This window comes from Bombina bombina, chromosome 7 (genome assembly GCF_027579735.1).
Source record: "Bombina bombina isolate aBomBom1 chromosome 7, aBomBom1.pri, whole genome shotgun sequence".
Lineage (NCBI taxonomy): Eukaryota > Metazoa > Chordata > Amphibia > Anura > Bombinatoridae > Bombina > Bombina bombina.
Window position 1 is genome coordinate 308,395,069 of NC_069505.1, and position 24,526 is coordinate 308,419,594.

At 42.2% G+C, this 24,526-nt stretch overlaps 1 protein-coding gene across 1 annotated transcript in view; it reads right to left on the reverse strand.

Moving 5' to 3' along the window:
* LOC128666372 (contactin-4-like) overlaps positions 1–24,526 on the reverse strand; it is a 438,445-nt gene that overhangs the window by 268,489 nt on the left and 145,430 nt on the right. The window contains exons 3-4 of the mRNA XM_053720931.1: positions 20,601–20,727; positions 16,812–16,987 (exon numbers count right to left, since the gene is read on the reverse strand). Coding sequence (XP_053576906.1) covers positions 16,812–16,987; positions 20,601–20,727 — 303 coding nt within the window. The remainder of the gene's footprint in view (positions 1–16,811; positions 16,988–20,600; positions 20,728–24,526) is intronic.

Here is a 24,526-nt window from a genome sequence, read left to right on the forward strand (position 1 = left end):
ATCCCAAACACACTGCCCAGGAAACGAAGGAGTGACTTCGTAAAAAGCATTTCAAGGTCCTGGAGTGGCCTAGCCAGTCTCCAGATCTCAATCCCATAGAAAACCTTTGGAGGGAGTTGAAAGTCTGTGTTGCCCAGTGACAGCCCCAAAACATCACTGCTCTAGAGGAGATCTGCATGCAGGAATGGGCCAACATACCAGCAACAGTGTGTGACAACCTTGTGAAGACTTACAGAAAACGTTTGACCTCTGTCATTGCCAACAAAGGATATATAACAAAGTATTGAGATGAACTTTTGATATTGACCAAATACTTATTTTCCACCATAATTTGCAAATAAATTCTTTCCAAATCAGACAATGTGATTGTCTGGATTTGTTTCCACATTGGTCTCTCATAGTTGAGGTATACCTATGATGAAAATTACAGGCCTCTCTCCTCTTAAGTGGGAGAACTTGCACAATTGGTGGCTGACTAAATACTTTTTTGCCCCACTGTATATGAGTAAATACATATTTTAGAATTTGTGGCTTCACTTTTTACCATGGTTTCTCATTTACTGTTTCTTGCCGTGTTTGTAGCTTGTTAGGACTGCACTACTACTTGTCGGCTTAGCGTGCCAATGTCAGTTAGCGCACTTTCTATTTTTCCTGCATGTTATTCTGTTATTGACTCAGCTTTTCCTTTGACCAGCCTTTTGTCTACTCCTCTTGACTTTGCCTCTTCTGTTTACCTGGATTTTACCTTGACCTGTATACAGACTAGAGATTGTCAGTCCCTTGGCTTCAGTACTAGTATTTTGTCTTACTTTGCTTGACCTCATTTTGCACCTGACTAATAGTTTTGTATCATCTTGGCTTTCTTCCTGGCATCCAATTACCTGGCACTGACCTTTTGTTTTTTTATTAAACTGCCTGGCCCTCCTGTACTGCTGTGCCTGTATATCACCGGATTTTCAGTTCCTCAGGTACCATTTTAATTTTTTCCTTACTCCACAATCTCTTGTTTTTACCAGACTGTCTAACCCAGACTGACTCAGCTGCTCTAGGTCTGGTTGCTATATTCCTACCTCAGGACACTGTGTCTTTCCTTGCTATCAACTTCTCCATGTATGACAAATAGTTCAAATAGTAGATACAATCTGATCAGGATCCTTACTCAACACAAGACATGTGGTTCTTAGCAGCAGATGGAATCTTTAAATGTATTGTGCTAGATTACACGTTTTATGTTAACTTGCGTGTGCACAGTGGCGTCACTAGGGTTGGTGTCACCTGGTGCGGTAAGTTATAGTGTCACCCCCCTTCCCCCAGAAAGCAGACACACACAAACACAAAAACAAAGGCACACACACACACACATACAAACACTCAGACACACTTAAAAACACACTCAGATGCACACACAAACACTCGTAAACACACTCAGACACACACAAAAACACTCAGACACACACACAAAAACATTCAGACACACACAAAAACACTCAGGTACACACACAAACACTTAGACACACACACACACAAAAACACTCAGGCACACACACAGAAACACTCAGACACGCACACAAAAGCACTCAGACACACACACACAAAAAAAACCTCAGACACACACACATACAAAATATTTAAACTGCACTGCATTAATTATAAAGGTCATGCCTAGAGCTGCTCCCTGGCTCAGCAGAGCATCAAATGAAAGATAAACAGAGCACTCTAAAAATAAATGACTAAAGAAAAGGTTTAGGCGCGCAAACTATGAAAATTCTGCTCTCTGACTCTGTTCCAAGTCTGTCAGTGCACAGCCCCCGGACCTCGTGCCTACCGCTTTTTATAGCCAAGCACCTCTGCTCACCCCCAGACCCCCGTCCGCCCTCCCCTCCTACCTCTTCAGTGTGCACTTAGTGTACCGTAACCGTACCAGTCTGGTGGGCATCATACGTGGCTTCTTCACTTTAGAGACAGTGTCAGACAGTCATGCGGTCAGGTGCCAGGCATCCCCCTCATGATTTCCCAGTTCCCGTTTAGAGAGACAGCACAGCAGTGAAAGACTCCACTGCTCCACACATCACTGAGCAGTGAGCACAGATAGGCAGGCAGGTTTAGGCTAGCAGCACAACTTTGCAAGCCCCACGGCATGCCCACAACATTCATAGTGATATTGGGCAGGGGAGGAGCAAAGTACAAACAAGCAAAAGCAGCCGGGAAAACTATTTGTGGAAATTGCAGCACTGGCTCAAGGGGCAAAAAAATGAAGTGTCTACAACTTCCCCAGTCCCACATATGTTCACAAATGCTGGCCCCTCAATAATATATACATCTCTACATTGTATTTCTTTGAATTTCAATTAAAAAATATTTTTTTTTTTTCCTTTTTGGTGGTGTCACCCCCTGGAGGGTGTCACCCTTGTGCGGCCCGCACCCCCCGTACCCCCCTAGTGACGCCACTGCAAGTGTATTACAAGTTGAGAGTAAATATGTTTGCTCAAGCACAATCGGATTTAACCCACGAGTTAGAGTGACTGAAGAACTTGCATAAAGAGTAAAAAAGAAAAACTGCATCAAATAGAACATACTGTAAATACATTAAAATAAACAGTTACACTCATAAAAACACTATCTGCTAAAAAAAATAAAAAAGAGCTCAAAGCCTGGTATATGGCATATCAGAAGGTGTTTGAACGGAAATCGCTTATAAATATACAGGGAGTGCAGAATTATTAGGCAAGTTGTATTTTTGAGGATTAATTTTATTATTGAACAACAACCATGTTCTCAATGAACCCAAAAAACTCATTAATATCAAAGCTGAATTTTTTTGGAAGTAGTTTTTAGTTTGTTTTTAGTTTTAGCTATTTTAGGGGGATATCTGTGTGTGCAGGTGACTATTACTGTGCATAATTATTAGGCAACTTAACAAAAAACAAATATATACCCATTTCAATTATTTATTTTTACCAGTGAAACCAATATAACATCTCAACATTCACAAATATACATTTCTGACATTCAAAAACAAAACAAAAACAAATCAGTGACCAATATAGCCAAATTTCTTTGCAAGGACACTCAAAAGCCTGCCATCCATGGATTCTGTCAGTGTTTTGATCTGTTCACCATCAACATTGCATGCAGCAGCAACCACAGCCTCCCAGACACTGTTCAGAGAGGTGTACTGTTTTCCCTCCTTGTAAATCTCACATTTGATGATGGACCACAGGTTATCAATGGGGTTCAGATCAGGTGAACAAGGAGGCCATGTCATTAGATTTTCTTCTTTTATACCCTTTCTTGCCAGCCACGCTGTGGAGTACTTGGACGCGTGTGATGGAGCATTGTCCTGCATGAAAAACATAATTTATGCTTACCTGATAAATGTATTTCTCTTGTAGTGTAGTCAGTCCACGGGTCATCCATTATTTATGGAATATATCTCTTCCTAACAGGAAGCTGCAAGAGGATCACCCAAGCAGAGCTGCTATATAGCTCCTCCCCTCACATGTCATATTCAGTCATTCGACCAAAACCAGACGAGAAAGGAGAAACCATAGGGTGCAGTGGTGACTGGAGTTTAATTAAAATTTAGATCTGCCTTAAAGACAGGGCGGGCCGTGGACTGACTACACTACAAGAGAAATAAATTTATCAGGCAAGCATAAATTATGTTTTCTCTTGTTAAGTGTAGTCAGTCCACGGGTCATCCATTACTTATGGAATACCAATACCAAAGCTAAAGTACACGGATGAAGGGAGGGACAAGGCAGGAACATTAAACAGAAGGAACCACTGCCTGAAGTACCTTTCTCCCAAAAATAGCCTCCGAAGAAGCAAAAGTGTCAAATTTGTAAAATTTTGAAAAAGTGTGAAGTGAAGACCAAGTTGCAGCCAATCTGTTCAACAGAGGCCTCATTTTTAAAGGCCCAGGTGGAAGCCACAGCTCTAGTAGAATGAGCTGTAATCCTTTCAGGAGGCTGCTGTCCAGCAGTCTCATAGGCTAAACGTATTATGCTACGAAGCCAAAAAGAGAGAGAGGTAGCCGAAGCCTTTTGACCTCTTCTCTGTCCAGAGTAAACGACAAACAGGGAAGAAGTTTGACGAAAATCTTTAGTTGCCTGCAAATAGAACTTCAGGGCATGGACTACGTCCAGATTATGCAAAAGACGTTCCTTCTTTGAAGAAGGGTTAGGACACAGTGATGGAACAACAATCTCTTGATTGATATTCCTGTTAGTAACTACCTTAGGTAAGAACCCAGGTTTAGTACGCAGAACTACCTTGTCTGAATGAAAAATCAGATAAGGAGAATCACAATGTAAGGCAGATAACTCAGAGACTCTTCGAGCCGAGGAAATAGCCATCAAAAACAGAACCTTCCAGGATAACAGCTTGAAATCAATGGAATGAAGGGGTTCAAATGGAACGCCTTGAATAACGTTAAGAACTAAGTTTAAGCTCCACGGCGGAGCAACAGTCTTAAACACAGGCTTAATCCTAGCTAAAGCCTGACAAAAAGCCTGAACGTCTGGAACTTCAGCCAGACGTTTGTGTAGAAGAATAGACAGAGCAGAAATCTGTCCCTTTAACGAACTAGCAGATAAGCCCTTTTCTAAACCCTCTTGTAGAAAGGACAATATCCTAGGAATCCTAACCTTACTCCATGAGTAACACTTGGATTCGCACCAATATAAATATTTACGCCATATCTTATGGTAACTTTTTCTGGTAACAGGCTTCCTAGCCTGTATTAAGGTATCAATAACCGACTCTGAGAAGCCACGCTTTGATAGAATCAAGCGTTCAATCTCCATGCAGTCAGCCTCAGAGAAATTAGATTTGGATGTTTGAAAGGACCCTGAATTAGAAGGTCCTGTCTCAGAGGCAGAGACCACGGTGGACAGGACGACATGTCCACTAGGTCTGCATACCAGGTCCTGCGTGGCCACGCAGGCGCTATCAGAATCACCGAAGCTCTCTCCTGTTTGATCTTGGCAATCAAACGAGGAAGCATCGGAAATGGTGGAAACACATAAGCCATGTTGAAGACCCAAGGGGCTGTCAGAGCATCCATCAGCACCGCTCCCGGGTCCCTGGACCTGGATCCGTAACAAGGAAGCTTGGCGTTCTGGCGAGACGCCATGAGATCCAGATCTGGTTTGCCCCAACGATGAATCAGTTGAGCAAAGACCTCCGGATGAAGTTCCCACTCCCCCGGATGAAAAATCTGGCGACTTAGAAAATCCGCCTCCCAGTTCTCCACGCCTGGGATGTAAATCGCTGACAGGTGGCAAGAGTGAGACTCTGCCCAGCGAATTATCTTTGAGACTTCCAACATCGCTAGGGAACTTCTGGTTCCCCCTTGATGGTTGATGTAAGCCACAGTCGTGATGTTGTCCGACTGAAATCTGATGAACCTCAGAGTTGCTAACTGAGGCCAAGCTAGGAGAGCATTGAATATTGCTCTTAATTCCAGAATATTTATTGGGAGGAGTTTCTCCTCCTGAGTCCATAATCCCTGAGCCTAGAAGACTGGCGTCTGTTGTTACAATCGTCCAATCTGGCCTGCGAAAGGTCATCCCCTTGGACAGATGTGGCCGAGAAAGCCACCATAGAAGAGAATCTCTGGTCTCTTGATCCAGATTTAGTAGGGGGGACAAATCTGAGTAATCCCCGTTCCACTGACTTAGCATGCACAATTGCAGCGGTCTGAGATGCAGGCGCGCAAATGGTACTATGTCCATTGCCGCTACCATTAAGCCGATTACTTCCATGCACTGAGCTACTGACGGGTGTGGAATGGAATGAAGGACACGGCAAGCATTTAGAAGTTTTGATAACCTGGCCTCTGTCAGGTAAATTTTCATCTCTACAGAATCTATAAGAGTCCCTAGAAAGGGAACCCTTGTAAGTGGTAATAGAGAACTCTTTTCCACGTTCATCTTCCACCCATGCGACCTCAGAAATGCCAGAACTATCTCTGTATGAGACTTGGCAGTTTGAAAACTTGACGCTTGTATCAGAATGTCGTCTTAGTACCGCCAGAAGTGAACTTTTGTAAAGATTCTTGGAGCCGTAGCTAATCCGAAGGGAAGAGCTACAAACTGGTAATGCCTGTCTAGGAAAGCAAATCTTAGGTACCGATAATGATCCTTGTGAATCGGTATGTGAAGGTAGGCATCCTTTAAGTCCACTGTGGTCATGTACTGACCCTCTTGGATCATGGGAAGTATGGTTCGAATAGTTTCCATTTTTAATGATGGAACTCTTAGGAATTTGTTTAGGATTTTTAAGTCCAAGATTGGTCTGAAGATTCCCTCTTTCTTGGGAACCACAAATAGATTTGAATAGAATCCTTGCCCGTGTTCCGTCCGCGGAACTGGGTGGATCACCCCCATTAGTAAGAGGTCTTGTACACAGCGTAGAAACGCCTCTTTCTTTATTTGGTTTGCTGATAACCTTGAAAGATGAAATCTCCCTTGTGGAGGAGAAGTTTTGAAGTCCAGGAGATATCCCTGAAATATGATCTCCAACGCCCAGGGATCCTGGACATCTCTTGCCCAAGCCTGGGCAAAGAGAGAAAGTCTGCCCCCCACTAGATCCGTTTCCGGATAGGGGGCCCTCTCTTCATGCTGTCTTAGGGGCAGCAGCAGGTTTCTTGGCCTGCTTGCCCTTGTTCCAGGACTGGTTAACTTTCCAGCCCTGCCTGTAACGAGCAACAGCTCCTTCCTGTTTTGGAGTGGAGGAAGTTGATGCTGCTCCTGCCTTGAAGTTACGAAAGGCACGAAAATTAGACTGTTTGGCCTTTGATTTGGCCCTGTCCTGAGGTAGAGCATGGCCCTTACCTCCCGTAATGTCAGCTATAATTTCTTTCAAGCCGGGCCCGAATAAGGTCTGCTCTTTGAAAGGAATATTAAGCAATTTAGATTTAGAAGTCACGTCAGCTGACCAGGATTTAAGCCATAGCGCTCTGTGCGCTTGGATGGCGAATCCGGAGTTCTTAGCCGTAAGTTTGGTTAAATGTACGACGGCATCAGAAACAAATGCGTTAGCTAGCATAAGTGCTTTAAGCTTGTTCATAATTTCATCCAATGGAGCTGTGCGAATGGCCTCTTCCAGAGACTCAAACCAGAATGCTGCCGCAGCAGTGACAGGCGCAATGCATGCAAGGGGCTGTAAGATAAAACCTTGTTGAACAAACATTTTCTTAAGGTAAACCTCTAATTTCTTATCCATTGGATCTGAAAAGGCACAACTATCCTCCACCGGGATAGTGGTACGCTTAGCTAAAGTAGAAACTGCTCCCTCCACCTTAGGGACCGTCTGCCATAAGTCTGGTGTGGTGGCGTCTATAGGAAACATTTTCCTAAATATGGGAGGAGGGGAAAAAGGCACACCAGGTCTATCCCACTCCTTGCTAATAATCTCTGTAAGCCTTTTAGGTATAGGAAACACGTCAGTACACACCGGTACCGCATAGTATCTATCCAACCTACATAATTTTTCTGGAATTGCAACCGTGTTACAATCATTCAGAGCCGCTAATACCTCCCCTAGCAATATGCGGAGGTTCTCAAGCTTAAATTTAAAATTAGAAATCTCTGAATCCAGTGTCCCTGGATCAGATCCATCACCCACAGAATGAAGCTCTCCGTCTTCATGTTCTGCAAACTGTGACGCAGTATCTGACATGGCTCTCACCTCATCCGCGCGCTCTGTCCTTAACCCAGAGCTATCGCGCTTGCCACTTAATTCTAGCAATTTAGATAATACTTCTGTCATAACAGTAGCCATGTCTTGCAAAGTGATTTGTAAGGGCCTCCCTGATGTACTTGGCGCCACAAAATCATGCACCTCCTGAGCGGGAGGCGAAGGTACTGACACGTGAGGAGAGTTAGTCGGCATAACTTCCCCCTCGTTGTCTGGTGATAATTTCTTTACATGTAAAGATTGACTTTTATTTAAAGTAACATCAATGCAATTAGTACACAAATTTCTATTGGGCTCCACATTGGCCTTTAAACATAATGAACAAAGAGATTCATCTGTGTCAGACATGTTTAAACAGACTAGCAATGAGACTAGCAAGCTTGGAAATACTTTTCTAAATAAATTTACAAGCAATATAAAAAACGCTACTGTGCCTTTAAGAAGCACAAAAAGCTGTCACAGTTGAAATAACAATGAACCAATTTAATAATTAACGTTTTTATCACAGTCAAAACACACTGTCACAGGTCTGCTGTGACTGATTACCTCCCTCAAAATGAATTTGAAGACCCCTGAGCTCTCTAGAGACGATCTGGATCATGGAGGATGAAGTAGACAGATTGTGACTGAATTTTTACTGCGCAAAAAAGCGCTAAAATAGGCCCCTCCCACTCATATTACAACAGTGGGGAAGCTCAGATAACTGTTTCTATGCAGAAAACAAAGATGGCCATGTGGTAAAAATCATGCCCAAATAAGTTTTATCACCAAGTACCTCACAAAAAACGATTAACATGCCAGTAAACGTTTTAAACATACATTTGAAAAGTTATGAAGTGTTATTAATAAGCCTGCTACCAGTCACTTTTACTGCAGTTAAGGCTCATACATTATTTCAGTATTAACAGTATTTTCAGAGTCAATTCCATTCCTTAGAAAAATACATTCAGTGTACACACACTCATCAGCCTAATACCAGTCGCTATCACTGCATTTAAGGCTGAACTTACGTTACATTGGTATCAGCAGTATTTTCTCAGTCAATTCCATTCCTCAGAAAAATAATTTACTGCACATACCTGGTTTGCAGGGGGGCCCTGCATGCTATTCCCCTTTTCTGAAGTTACCTCACTCCTCAGATGAGAACAGCCAGTGGATCTTAGTTACGTCTGCTAAGATCATAGAAAACGCAGGCAGATTCTTCTTCTAATGCTGCCTGAGAACAAACAGCACACTCCGGTGCCATTTAAAATAACAAACTTTTGATTGAAGAAATAAACTAAGTTAAAAACACCACAGACCTCTCACAGCGACCTATCTTTAGTTAGGCTGCAAGAGAATGACTGAATATGATATGTGAGGGGAGGAGCTATATAGCAGCTCTGCTTGGGTGATCCTCTTGCAGCTTCCTGTTAGGAAGAGATATATTCCATAAGTAATGGATGACCCGTGGACTGACTACACTTAACAAGAGAAATCATGTTTTTCTTGAAGGATGCAGACTTCTTCCTGTACCACTGCTTGAAGAAGATGTCTTCCAGAAACTGGCAGTAGGACTGGGAGTTGTGCTTGACTCCATCCTCAACCCGAAAAGTCCCCACAAGCTCATTTTTGATGATACCAGCCCAAACCAGTACTCCACCTCCACCTTGCTGGTGTCTGAGTCAGACTGGAGCTCTCTGCCCTTTACCAATCCAGCCACGGGCCCATCCATCTGGCCCATCAAGACTCACTCTCTTTTCATCAGTCCATAAAACCTTAGAAAAATCAGTCTTGAGATATTTCTTGGCCCAGTCTTGACGTTTCAGCTTGTGTGTCTTGTTCAGTGGTGGTCGTCTTTCAGCCTTTCTTACCTTGGCCATGTCTCTGAGTATTGCACACCTTGTGCTTTTGGGCACTCCAGTGATGTTGCAGCTCTGAAATATGGCCAAACTGGTGGCAAGTGGCATCTTGGCAGCTGCACGCTTGACTTTTCTCAGTTCATGGGCAGTTATTTTGCGCCTTGGTTTTTCCACACGCTTCTTGCGACCCTGTTGACTATTTTGAATGAAACGCTTGATTGTTCGATGATCACGCTTCAGAAGCTTTGCAATTTTAAGAGTGCTGCATCCCTCTGCAAGATATCTCACTATTTTTGACTTTTCTGAGCCTGTCAAGTCCTTCTTTTGACCCATTTTGCCAAAGGAAAGGAAGTTGCCTAATAATTATGCACACCTGATATAGGATGTTGATGTCATTAGACCACACCCCTTCTCATTACAGAGATGCACATCACCTAATATGCTTAATTGGTAGTAGGCTTTCGAGCCTATACAGCATGGAGTAAGACAACATGCATAAAGAGGATGATGTGGTCAAAATACTCATTTGCCTAATAATTCTGCACTCCCTGTATATATATACATACACACACACACACACACACACACATATATATATATATATATATATATATATATATATATATATATATGTGTGTGTGTGTGTGCGCGCGTGTCTAAATATGTGTATGGGTGTAAAAATATATCTATATACATGCGTATTTTTGTATTTATATATGTATATACATACATACATACACACACATGTGAACACATATATACACATGTATATTACATATAGACATTCATTTTCGAGCCCTTTCCACTCAAATACCTTGAAACATGAATATATATATATATATACACAGGAATATATATATATATATATATATATATATATATATATATACATATATATAGTATTACGTTCAACCCCAAGTAAGGAAGAAACAGACGCTTCACTCTCCGGTCTTTTGCATCGATTTTTATTCCTCACGAAAGTATATCACAGCATTCCCAAACGTTTCGACACCAATTGGTGTCTTTTTCAATGGGTGTTTGCCAAAATTCTTTGTCCCAAGAAAGCTCCTAAAAACTATTCCCAACCGCTTACCTATAAATCCCCATATGTGCTATCGTCATTTCCGGTGCCACGGAAGGTAAAAGCTTTTATTTACATGACATTTTGGGGACAGCTCCCCTTCATCAGCGTCTGATGAAGGGGAGCTGTCCCCGAAACGTCACGTAAATAAAAGCTTCTATTGCTTATCCTTAAGCCCAACGAGTGCTGTCTTCTATTACCTTTATCTCTACCTGCATTCAGCACCCTGGCAACTGCGAGTGCACCAGCCTCTGTGAATATATATATATATATATATATATATATTTACAGTATATATATATATAGATATAGATATATAGAAATTTATCTTTTTAAAAATACAAAGAACATTTACCCCTAAGTGAAGAACATTCGAATGTAAAATATTAATAACTCCTGTCGGGTGTTAGGTCAGCAAGCAAAATTTTTTTGTTGTGCTTTCCATTGAAGTTGATGGGGAGAATAACGCTATATCGGAAGTTCTTTAGTTAACACTCCAACATTTATATCTGTCCTTAATTGGAGATCACATAAACAACACTCGCAATGAGTTTCTGAAAAGTGTTTCTCAGGAATGCAAAACTACGGAAATTTTACTACAAAATTTATACATTTTCTCAAAATGTATTTTGTATGAACATTATTTTTTTTTCCCTTGAATACAAATAACATCTGAATCTCAGATAAACTTGCGACATACAAGATGCTTTACACGGAAAGGGCCTTAGTTTTGCTATTTGTTGAGTGATTTAAAATCTCTAGCTATGAGGTGAAACATCTAAGCTTTTGACGTTACATATTAATATGTACTTGTCTCAGCAAATGCTCTGGATTTTTTTAATAACATGCATTTTGTGCTTAATCTCTCTACCTAATGCAGAGTCTGCCAGATCTTAACACTTGCTGAAAGTTTAGTGAATTTGATGAGACCGACAAGAACAATATACAAGAACGCCTTTCATGAATATGTGATGAGGCTTCAGAGAGTATGTGGTGCACAGTGAGTTGAAAGTAAGACATTATTTAGCAAATACATAACCAATTCACTATGAACTCTCCTCTATTAGATAGGTCTTGAAAAAAAAAAGATCTCCAAGAAGCTTAAAAAAAAACACAATTATTATGATCCATACAAAGCTATGTTTTTATGTATTGAATACAGGATTAGGAGGTGTTAGGAAGAGGATTATATTGAGCAGTTCCTCTCTGGAGGGTTCCAACTGCAGGAAGATGTTATATGGAAGAATACAGCAGAGATATAGAGAGATGTTATATGAGGTTATATAAAGGGAGATATAGAAATAAGTAACATTGGCAGTAGAAGCTTGTATATTGAGAGGTTTCATGGGGCAATACAAGGAGGTATACGGATAGGTTACATGGGGTAATAAAATGAGGTATAAGGATAGGCTACATGAGGCAATAAAAGGATGTATAAGGATAGGTTACATGGGGTAATAAAATGAAGTATAAGGATATGTTAAATGGGGTAATAAAAGACAGTATAAGGATAGGTTAAATGGGGAAATAAAAGGAGGTATACAAATAGGTTACACACGGCAATAAAAGGAAGTATAAGGACAGGTTACATGGAAGTAATAAAAAGAAGTATTATAATAGGTTACATAGGGCAATCAAAGGAAGTATAAGGATAGGTTACATGGGGCAATAAAAGTAATTATAAGGGTAGGTTACATGGGGTAATAAAAGGAAGTATAAGGATAGGTTACATGTGGTAATAAAATCAATTATAAGGATAGGTTACATAGGGTAATACAAGGAAGTATAATGATAGGTTACAAGATGCAATAAAAGGAAGTATAAGGATAGGTTACATGGGGTAATAAAATGATAGATTACATGAGGCAATAAAAGGAAGTATAAGGATAGGTTACATGAAGCAATAAAAGGAAGAATGATAGGTTACATGAGGCAATACAAGGAAGTATAAGGATAGGTTACATGAGGCAATACAAGTACGTATAAGGTTAGGTTACATGAGGCAATAATAGGAACTATAAGGATAGGTTACAAAGGGTAATAAAAGGAAGTATAAGGATAGGTTACATGGAGTAATGCAAGGAATTATAAGGGTAGGTTACATAGGGTAATAAAAAGAAGTATAAGGATAGGTTACATTGGGTAATAAAAGGAAGTATAAGGATAGGTTACATGGAGTAATAAAAGGAAGTATAGGGATAGGTTACATGGGGTAATAAAAGGAAGTATAAGGATAGGTTACATGGGGTATTAAAAGGAAGTATAAGGATAGGTTACATGGGGTAATAAAAGGAAGTATAAGGATAGGTTACATGGGGTTATACAAGGAAGTATAAGGATAGGTTACATGGGGTAATATTAGGAAGTATAAGGATAGGTTACATGGAGTAATAAAAGGAAGATTAACTATAGGTTACATGGGGTAATAAAAGCAATTATAAGGATAGGTTACATGGGGTAATACAAGGAAGTTTAAGGATAGGTTACATGAAGCAATAAAAAGAAGTATAAGGATAGGCTACATGAGGCAATAAAATGACAAATAAAATTAGGTTAAATGAGGCAATAAAAAGAAGTATAAGGATAGGTTACATGAGGCAATAAAAGGACAAATAAAATTAGGTTAGATGAGGCAATAATAGGAACTATAAACATGGGTTACATAGGGTAATAAAAGGAAGTATAAGGATAGGTTACATGGGGTAATAAAAGGAAGAATAAGGATAGGTTAAATGAGGCAATAAAAGAAAGTATAAGGATAGGTTACATGAGGCATTAAAAGAAAGTATAAGGATAGGTTACATGAGGCAATAAAAGAAGTATAACGATAGGTTACATGGGGTAATAAAAGGAGGTGTAAGGATAGGTTACATGAGGCAATAAAATGAAGTATAAGGATAGGTTACATGAAGCAATAAAAAGAAGTATAAGGATAGGTTACATGAGGCGATAAAAGGAACTATAAGGATAGATTACATGAGGCAATAATAGGAACTATAAGGATAGGTTACATGGGGTAATACAAGGAAAAATAAGGATAGATTACTTGAGGCAATAAAAGGAAGTATAAGGGTAGGTTACATGGGGTAATGCAAGGAATTATAAGGATAGGTTACATGGAGTAATAAAAAGAAGTATAAGGGTCGGTTACATGGGTAAATAAAAAGAAGTATAAGGATAGGTTACATGGGGTAATAAAAGGAAGTTTAAGGATACGTTACATGGGGTAATAAACGGAAGTATAAGGATAGGTTACATGGGGCAATAAAAGGAAGTATAAGGATAGGTTAAATGGGGTTATACAAGGAAGTATAAGGATAGGTTACATGGGGTAATAAAAGGAATAATAAGTATAGGTTACATGGGGCAATAGAAAAATGTATAAGGATAGGTTACATGGGGTAATAAAAGGAAGTATAAGGATAGGTTACATGGGGTAATAAAAGGAAGTATAAGGATAGGTTACATGGAGTAATAAAAGGAAGTATAAGGATAGGTTACATGGGGTAATAAAAGCAATTATAAGGATATGTACATGGGGTAATACAAGGATAAATAAGGATAGATTACTTGAGGCAATAAAAGGAAGTATAAGGGTAGGTTACATGGGGTAATGCAAGGAATTATACGGGTAGGTTACATGAAGTATTAAAAAGAAGTATAAGGATAGGTTACATGGGGTAATAAAAGGAAGTATAAGGATAGGTTACATGGAGTAATAAAATGAAGTATAAGGATAGGTTACATGGGGTAATAAAAGGAAGTATAAGGATAGGTTACATGGAATAATAAAAGGAAGTATAAGGATAGGTTACATGAAGTATTAAAAAGAAGTATAAGGATAGGTTACATGGGGCAATAAAAGGAAGTATAAGGATAGGTTACATGGGGCAATAAAAGGAAGTATAAGGATAGGTTACATGGGGTAATAAAAGGAAGATTAAGGATAGGTTAAATGGGTGAGAAAAACTGACTGACAGAATGTCCAGTAGTGTTATGTAGTACAGCTGGCAACCCTATTTGTATCTTATTCTATAGCATTAGTGAAGTGCATAGGGGACCAAACCATTTAAACAATAATTCAGTTTCATATATAGTAAATACCAGATATTACTCAGGAGCACTATTTAGAAGTGTTATTTGATATTCTAAGATATGTTTGTCTTTATAAGGATGGGTAAGCAAATACCCATAGCCTTTATTGTCACAAGTGTCTTGTAAACTGACAGAAACTTCTATCATTCATAGAAAATAGCACTAATTAAACGGCTAATAAAGTCAAAACCAAACTTTCATAAATGAGATAGAGCATTCAACTTTAAATAACCTACCAATGTACTTCTATAACCTACTTTACTTCATTCTCTTTGTATCCTTTGTTGAAAACAATGCCTAGGTAGGCTCAGGATCAGTAATGCACTACTGGAAGCTAAATGCTGATTAGTGGCTGCACATATATGCTTTTTGTCATTGGCTCACCTGATGTGCTCAGCTAGCACCCAATAATGCATTGCCACAACGGATACCAAGAGAATAAGCAAATTTGATAATAGGAGTAAAATGGAAAAATGTTTAAATGGTATGCTCTATCTGTATTATGAAAGAAAAAAAAATGGGTTTCATGTCCCTTTAAGCTGTAAAACCCCTCACAAACATAAAACCAAACCATTTCCTCTCTTTATTTGTCAATACAGGAACATGTTAAAACAAAAACAAAAGTGTAATATGTAAAATTCCCTCTTTTAGATGCACAATAAAAAATACATATATGTCATTTTAAGCTACAATTCAGAATGTGGATAGAATCTTTAACAGCATCATAACACCCCTACTTCTTTATCATACCTCCCAACATTTGTGGCGGAGAATGAGGGACACAAGTAGTTGATAGGAAACTTTCACCATTTTGTGGGTGGAGCTGTGTTAGGAGAGGAGGGACCATGGTTGGTTAGTGGTAGGGTGACCATATTGCCGCTTTAAAAAGGTACACATATGAAAAATACATATGTCAGGGCTGTTTTCTGGGCTGTTTAAAGAAATGTTTTGTATAAGAACCCTGACATATGTATTTTTCATATGTGTCCCTTTTTAAAGCGGCAATATGGTCACCCTAGTTAGTGGGCAGGATTGTGGGTGTTTCTGGGTGGTCTTTGGGTGTGTCAAGGCAGTTTGTGGGTGTTGGTGGGTGCTCCGTGGGTGGAGGTAGGGCAAATTTTGTAAAGAGGGACATATGACTGTCTCAGAGAGACAGAGGTCAGAATCAGGGACTGTCCCTCTCAAATAGGGACAGTTGGGAGGTTATGGTTATGAGAAATGGGGATCCTTCATTTATCTAGCGCTCGGAAATGGAATACAAACCCTACAAACATAATGCACATAGTGTTTTCTATATATGTCATCCAGTTGCACAGGAATATATCTAACCATGCATGTTGGGACAATTACTCCTACTACTTTCTATACACAAAGAATATTTATTGAAGTCAGGATACAATCCACAACTAAAAAGGGGGCTCTACAATACAAGATATAAGTAAAATAAACAAAAGTGGAAAACTGATATAACTTCATACATGGCACACCAAAGAATGTTCCAAAGGATATTTAACATACTGAATATACCTAACCCACAATCCTAACACTGTGGTGGCCAATATGTTATCAAACAACTGGCTGCAAAACAAACAAATTAGCTAACAAATCTGTCTATCAAACCAACTGATGTGTGATGCCCAGCAAGAATGAAGAAGAATATGTCAAGCAAAAGAAAGGAGATGGTGCCAATATTGTAAGTTGAACAAGATACACATTCTGCTCCTTTCAGTTGCTTTTTTTTTTTCCATGAGCAGCAAAAATTAAAAATCCTTCATAGAATAGAAGAAAACATCACCACATGCCATAAACTGAGCACTGCCTCGTAAATCCCTAAGAGACTGAGATCCTCCAGTTATAACCCATTTATATCCAGCTTTGCCGAGATTGAAGTTTCCCACTGTATCTCATAATCCCCTTTACATTGTTCTTTGGCAACAAAAGTAAATTGAATCGTACTGAGAAATAGAGAGAGAGAAATTGGAAAAAGGAGAGAAAGAGAAAAGAGAGGAGAGAGAGAGAATGAGAGTAAAAGAGAATAGCGAGGTAAAGTCTTACAAATGGGGCAATAAAGGTCTTGTAGATAAACTCACAAGCAAACTGGAGCAAAGCCTCTCGACTCAGGATACTGCCCAGTGAGTTTGTAGCTTCACACTGAAAGGTTCCAGAATCCCGGTTCCGATCTGGGGAGTTGATGATAAGACTTCTCTCCAGAACTCTGTATCGGTAATCTTGAGCTTCATCCAAGAGAGACCCATTTACTCTCCACCTAAAGGGCCCCAATAAAGGTCAGAGAGAAAGAGAGGACAAACTGTGCTTTAGGAATTGAGTGTAAAATGGTGTGTGCATGATGAAAACTAACATACAGAATGTAAAACTGATCGCAGTGAGGCTGTGAGTGCAGGAGGGAGCACATGGCAGTGAGCACAGGCTGTGAGTGCAGGAGGGAGCACATGGCAGTGAGCACAGGCTGTGAGTGCAGGAGTGGTGCACGTGGCAGTGAGCACAGGCTGTGAGTGCAGGAGGGAGCATGTGGCAGTGAGCACAGGCTGTGAGTGCAAGAGGGAGCACGTGGCAGTGAGCACAGGCTGTGAGTGCAGGAGGGAGCACATGGCAGTGAGCACAGGCTGTGAGTGCAGGAGGGAGCACGTGGCAGTGAGCACAGGCTGTGAGTGCAGGAGGGAGCACATGGCAGTGAGCACAGGCTGTGAGTGCAGGAGGGAGCACGTGGCAGTGAGCGCAGGCTATGAGTGCAGGAGGAAGCATGTGTCTGTGAGCGCAAAAGGGAGCATGTGGCTGAGAGCACAGGTTGTAAGTGCTCGCAGTGAGGCTGTGAGTGCAGGAGGGAGCACGTGGCAGTGAGCACAGGCAGTGAGTGCAGGAGGGAGCATGTGGCAGTGCGCACAGGCTGTGAGTGCAGGAGGGAGCACGTGGCAGTGAGCACAGGCTGTGAGTGCAGGAGGGAGCACGTGGCAGTGAGCGCAGGCTATGAGTGCAGGAGGAAGCATGTGTCTGTGAGCGCAAAAGGGAGCATGTGGCTGAGAGCACAGGTTGTAAGTGCTCGCAGTGAGGCTGTGAGTGCAGGAGGGAGAGCACGTGGCAGTGAGCACAGGCAGTGAGTGCAGGAGGGAGCATGTGGCAGTGCGCACAGGCTGTGAGTGCAGGAGGGAGCACGTGACAGTGCGCACAGGCTGTGAGTGCAGGAGGGAGCACGTGGCAGTGAGCACAGGCTGTGAGTGTAGGAGGGAGCACGTGGCAGTGAGCACAGGCTGTGAGTGCAAGAGGGAGCACGTGGCAGTGAGCACAGGCTGTGAGTGCAGGAGGGAGCACATGGCAGTGAGCACAGGCTGTGAGTGCAGGAGGGAGCACGTGGCATTGAGCATAGGCTGTGAGTGCAGGAGGGAGCACGTGGCAGTGAGCACAGGCTGTGAGTGCAGGAGGGAGCACGTGGCAGTGAGCGCAGGCTGTGAGTGCAGGAGGAAGCATGTGTCTGTGAGCGCAAAAGGGAGCATGTGGCTGAGAGCACAGGATGTAAGTGCTCGCAGTGAGGCTGTGAGTGCAGGAGGGAGCACGTGGCAGTGAGCACAGGCTGTGAGTGCAGGAGGGAGCATGTGGCAGTGCGCACAGGCTGTGAGTGCAGGAGGGAGCACGTGGCAGTGCGCACAGGCTGTGAGTGCAGGAGGGAGCACGTGGCAGTGAGCACAGGCTGTGAGTGCAGGAGGGAGCACGTGGCAGTGAGCACAGGCTTTGAGTGCAGGAGGGAGCACGTGGCAGTGAGCACAGGCTGTGAGTGCAGGAGGGAGCATGTGGCAATGAGCACAGGCTGTGAGTGCAGGAGGGAGCACGTGGCAGTGAGCGCAGGCTGTGAGTGCAGGAGGAAGCATGTGTCTGAGAGCACAGGTTGTAAGTGCAGGAGGGAGCATGTGGCTGGGAGCACAGGTTGTAAGTGCAGGAGAGAGCATGCGTCTGTGAGTGAAGGACGGAGTACAGGCTGTGAGTGCAGGAGAGAGCATGCGTCTGTGAGTGCAGGAGGGAGCATTTATCTGTGAGTGCAGGAGGGAGCATGTGTCCGTGAGTGCAAAAGGGAGCACATGGCTGTGAGCACAGGTTGTCTCAGTGCAGGAGGGAGCATGTGGTTGGGAACACAGGTTGTAAGTGCAGGAGAAAGCATGCGTCTGTGAGTGGAGGAGGGAGCACAGGTTGTAAATGCAGGAGAGTGCATGCGTCTGTGAGTGCAGGAGGGAGCACAGGCTGTGAGTTTCCGAGGAAGCACAGGCTGTGAGTGCAGGAGGGAGCACAGACTGTGAGTGCAGGAGGGAGCACAGGCTGTGAGTGCAGGAGGGAGCACAGGCTGTGAGTGCGGGAGAGAGCATGCATCTGTGAGTGCAGGAGGGAGCACAGGCTGTGAGTTCAGGAGAAAGCATGGGTCTGTGAGTGCAGGAGAGAGCATGCGTCTGTGAGTGCAGGAGAGAGCATGCGTCTGTGAGTGCAGGAGAGAGCATGCGTCTGTGAGTGCAGGAGAGAGCATGTGTCTGTGAGTGCAGGAGAGAGCATGCGTCTGTAAGTGCAGGAGAGAGCATGGGTCTGTGAGTGCAGGAGCGAGCACAGGCTGTGAGTGCAGGAGGGAGCATGCATCTGTGAGTGCAGGAGGGAGCACAGGCTGTGAGTGCAGGAGGGAGCACAGGCTGTGAGTGCAGGAGAGAGCATGCGTCTGTGAGTGCAGGAGAGAGCATGCGTCTGTGAGTGCAGGAGAGAGCATGCTTCTGTGAGTGCAGGAGAGAGCATGGGTCTGTGAGTGCAGGAGCGAGCACAGGCTGTGAGTGCAGGAGGGAGCATGCATCTGTGAGTGCAGGAGGGAGCACAGGCTGTGAGTGCAGGAGGGAGCACAGGCTGTGAGTGCAGGAGAGAGCATGCGTCTGTGAGTGCAGGAGAGAGCATGCGTCTGTGAGTGCAGGAGAGAGCATGCTTCTATGAGTGCAGGAGAGAGCATGGGTCTGTGAGTGCAGGAGGGAGCACAGGCTGTGAGTGCAGGAGGGAGCATGCATCTGTGAGTGCAGGAGGGAGCACAGGCTGTGAGTGCAGGAGGGAGCACAGGCTGTGAGTGCAGGAGAGAGCATGCGTCTGTGAGTGCAGGAGAGAGCATGCGTCTGTGAGTGCAGGAGAGAGCATGCGTCTGTGAGTGCAGGAGAGAGCATGGGTCTGTGAGTGCAGGAGGGAGCACAGGCTGTGAGTGCAGGAGGGAGCATGCATCTGTGAGTGCAGGAGGGAGCACAGGCTGTGAGTGCAGGAGAGAGCATGCGTCTGTGAGTGCAGGAGAGAGCATGCATCTGTAAGTGCAGGAGAGAGCATGGGTCTGTGAGTGCAGGAGGGAGCACAGGCTGTGAGTGCAGGAGGGAGCATGCATCTGTGAGTGCAGGAGGGAGCACAGGCTGTGAGTGCAGGAGAGAGCATGCGTCTGTTAGCGCAGGAGGGAGCACAGGCTGTGAGTGCAGGAGAGAGCATTCGTCTGTGAGTGCAGGAGAGAGCATGCATCTGTTAGTGCAGGAGGGAGCACAGGCTGTGAGTGCAGGAGTGAGCATGCATCTGTGAGTGCAGGAGAGAGCATGCGTCTGTGAGTGCAGGAGAGAGCATGCGTCTGTGAGTGCAGGAGAGAGCAATGCGTCTGTGAGCGCAGGAGGCAGCATATGGTTTTGAGCATAGAAGGGATCATGTGGCTGTGAGTGTGAGTGTGGAAGGTTATGAGAAGTTATTGAGTGCAGAAGTGAGAATGGGGCTACAAGAGCAGGAGAGAGCATTTCATGAGAGTGCAGAAAGGAACAGTCAGTTAGGAACATGACATTGAGATGCCACCAATCTAGGAAGGCCTGAAATACGTCACTCACCGAACAGCAGGTTTTGGGTGCCCTTGAACCTCACAGCTGAGCCTCAGTATCCTGTCCTCAGAATCCAGGGGGAATATAAGATTTGCAGGTTCTTGTGTAAAGACTGGACCCTGGAGAGCGACTTCATCTGGAAAGTGATACAGCAACAATGACCAAATAATACAATATTGCAAGTTACCAGCAAGTGGTTTATTCATTTTTTTCACAAGGATTATAGATCATTCAATTTTTTATTTTAAAAGGAACACAAGGCAAGATTTTTTATGTTGTTAAATTTCTAAACACAAATATTGTATAGATCTTAAATTTAGATTTGGATATCATGCCATTCAAATATTTGTTTTTTTGGATGCTACTGTTTTGTTTATGTGGCAGGAAGATTATCATCATTATTTATAGGAAACCAATTAGTAGCAGAGGTGCTATTCAAGGCATATTTCTTAAGTTATTGGGAAGAGGCTTTTCACAAGAATCAGGAGAATCAGGAGGGAAACTTTATTGAGGTAAGCAACAAACTCAAACAATGACTTTTTAGCTTGAGGCTACAATAATTCTGTTGTGGAAAGGACATATAATGAGGAAGCAGCTATAAACCAGATTGATATGTTGAGAACTCAAGGTTTATGGGCAAGAAGAAATCAAAAGAAAATAAGTCACCTTTAGTGTTAAATTTAGTAACAGCATCACCAAATATGAGAGATTATAAAATTGCTCCCATATCATATGGAGATGACAAACTTTGACATATAATTAATGAGGGCTGTAGCTAGACATTATTGGCTCGGGGCAGTGAGCTTCCTTGGAGTTACATTGCCCAGGGATGTAAAAGTTAGTCTTTGGTTAAAATGTAACAGGACTTTTAAAACAGGAAAAGTGTGATTCTCTAGAAGTTACTAATATGTATTTCTCTTGTGTACAGGAGAAAAGGATGTAATATTGTTCTGCAACAATTTTAATTCACACTGTTGTTGAGAAAGTTCCCTACAAGTATCTGGGTATGACCTCTCTCCAGTGTTTTCCCCAAGACCTTTTAATTGGCTGATTTTACTGACCATGTACCTGCCTATATTTTTAGCTAATATTAACCCTTTGAGTGCTAAGCACTTTCCCACCTGGGTGCTAATATTTTCTATGGCTTTTTTAGTTCTTTAAATTTTGAAATATTTTTTTTTAACTTTTAAATTTTTTTTTACAAACCCCCAAGACTTACACTGTTGGAAAGGTTAGGCGATTACCTTTCCAATGGTGGGTCTTGGGGGGTATATAGCTGCTTAGATGCCTGAGATACAGGCTTCTAAGCAGCATGCCCCCTCCTCCTATACTTAACAATGTTAATTATAAATAAAGTTGTGCGGTGACGTCATCACGTCATTGTGCGTGACGTTATCACGCATCACGTGAAGCCCCGGCAATGCCTGTCACTCTACAGGCACGATCGCCGGGGTAGGAGCGGTTAGGAGCCCCCAGATCTCATTAGCACCAGAGTGAGAAACTCTGTGACGGCTCAGAGCCGTCATTAGCACTCAAAGGGTTAAAGGGTAAACCCATTTGTTTATGATTCAGATAGAGCATGCAATTTTAACAACTTTCAAATTTACTCTTTTTATCAATTTTTTTTCTTTCTCTTGGTATCTTTATTAGAAAAAACATGAATCTAAGCTTAGAAGCCTGCCCATTTTTGGTTCAGCACATGGGTAGAGCTTACTGATTCGTGACTAAATGTAGCCACCAATCAGCAAGCACTACTCAGGTGCTGAACCAAAAAAATGGTCCAGCTCCTATGTTTACATTCCTGTTTATTTAAAAAAAAGATAGCAAGAGAACAAAAAAAATGATAATAGGACTAAATTAAAAAGTTGCTTAAAATTGCCTGCTCTATCTGAAGCATGAAAAAAAAAATTGGTTTTGTGTCCCTTTAACCTGTTGTTGAGAAAGTTCCCTAAAAGTATTTGGGTATCTCCAATGGACTGATTTTACTGACCAGCTAGCTAAATTTTTAGCTAATATTAAGCTAAAATTAGGTAATATTAACATTTTTTAATTAGAAGTATTACATTACCCCCATTTTGCTACTTTATAATGCCCACCCAGCAGGCAAATTTTTGTGAGGAGAACACTGCTCTTGTGAGGTTTGAAAATGAATTAGAGCACATATCAAATAATTATTGTTCTGCCCTTAAAATCCATTAACATATCACATTTATTAGATGGAAAGTTATGCCCACAGTGATAGTTGATAGTATCATCTTGCTGTAGAATTAGAAACTGTGCAAAAGAGAGATACATTGGATAATTAGATATTCCACCCTAATCCCCATGTCTATTGGATTGTCCACCTTACAACCAGCAAGTCCTGTTTCTAAGCCCTTGCAGGCCGCCTTTATCTAAGTGCATTTTCTTAGCTTTTCACAGCAAGACAGTGCTAGTTAATGTGTGTCATATAGATAACACTGTGCTCACTCCTGTGAATTATTAATGAGTCAGCACTTATTGGCTAAAATGCAAGTTTGTAAATAGCACTGTGATAAGGGGGCAGTCTGCAGAGGCTTACATACAAAGTAATCACAGAGGTAAAAAGTGTATTAATATAACCGTGTTGGTTATGCAAAACTGGGGAATGGGTAATAAAGGAATTATCTATCTTTTTAAACAAAAGCACTTTTTTTTTAAGTAAATTGTCCCTTTAAATCATCAACACACATTTCTTTATCTTGGCCTATATCCTACTTAGTACTTGCCAAGGTCTCATCTCTAATATTACATTCTATGTTGAACAGCCTAAAATATTGGTAAGCAATACAGGTAGCCTTCTTAAAGATAAAGGATTTGTCACATTTTTCTATCCATGTCTACTACAGAGCAAGTGTCTCTCTTGGTACATATCGGCTAGGCTATAGATTACAATATAAACATTTCTGTTGATGATTTCAATTTCTAATTTTTGTGATGTGATTGGCACAATCTGTAATGTGTGTCACATGGCTGAGAACGATGATTATTCGTAATGTCTTGCATGTTCTGCATGCAACATATTTTACAATGTTCTGCACACTTTCATGTATAATGCTTCATGCACTACACAGTGTGTCCTGTTCTATATAATACTATGTGTCATGTTCTGTACGGTGATCTGCTCTACATAATTCTTTGTGCCATGCTCAGTACGGTGCTCTGAGATTTCACACCTGAGCTGATGCAACACTTGGCAGAAGTGTCAGAGCACAGTGAGAACCCCCCCTTCCCAGGGGGCTAAATAAACACAGAGTAATTGCACTTTTGGGGCTGAGCTGGCTTCGGTTCCCTGGGGGCCACTTGTTTTGATGTGATAGCAGCACGAGCCTGAAATGTTCAATTATCACAACCTGTGTGCAATCTCAAAAAAGGGGAGACATAGAACGGGGAACAGGGTGTAGGGGTATTGCAGAGAGTATAAAGAAAATGAGGAGAAAAAGGTAAATCTGACAAGTGAGAAAAAAAGGAAGAGAGCAGAAAAAAGTGTGCAGATTGCGGGGGGGGGGGGTAAAAGAAGAGTTTGTAGAGAAGGTAGGTATGTTGGGGGGGTGGCGGTCTAAAGGAGCTGCAGGTAAGGGAATAAAGAAGTGATAAGAGAGCAGAGGACAGGACAAAAAGAGAGTCTGAAAAAAGGGAAAAAAGGAAGAAGAAAATGCTGAAAGCTTAAAACAAAAACATCTCTCCAGATCTGTTAGCCTCTCCAGTTTAACCAGTTCTTATATTTTGGGCTCGATTTATCAACCCCTCTCCCCTCTTTGACTGCAGGTTCGCACAAGTGAACCTGCAGTCTGTATTTATCAAGCAGCGGTCATCGGACAGGGGTGAATATGTCTGCCCCTGTCCGCCACAAAATGATAAATGCAGCCTATTCTGTGCAGGGACAAAAAAAGGTCTAAATTAAATGACATACACCT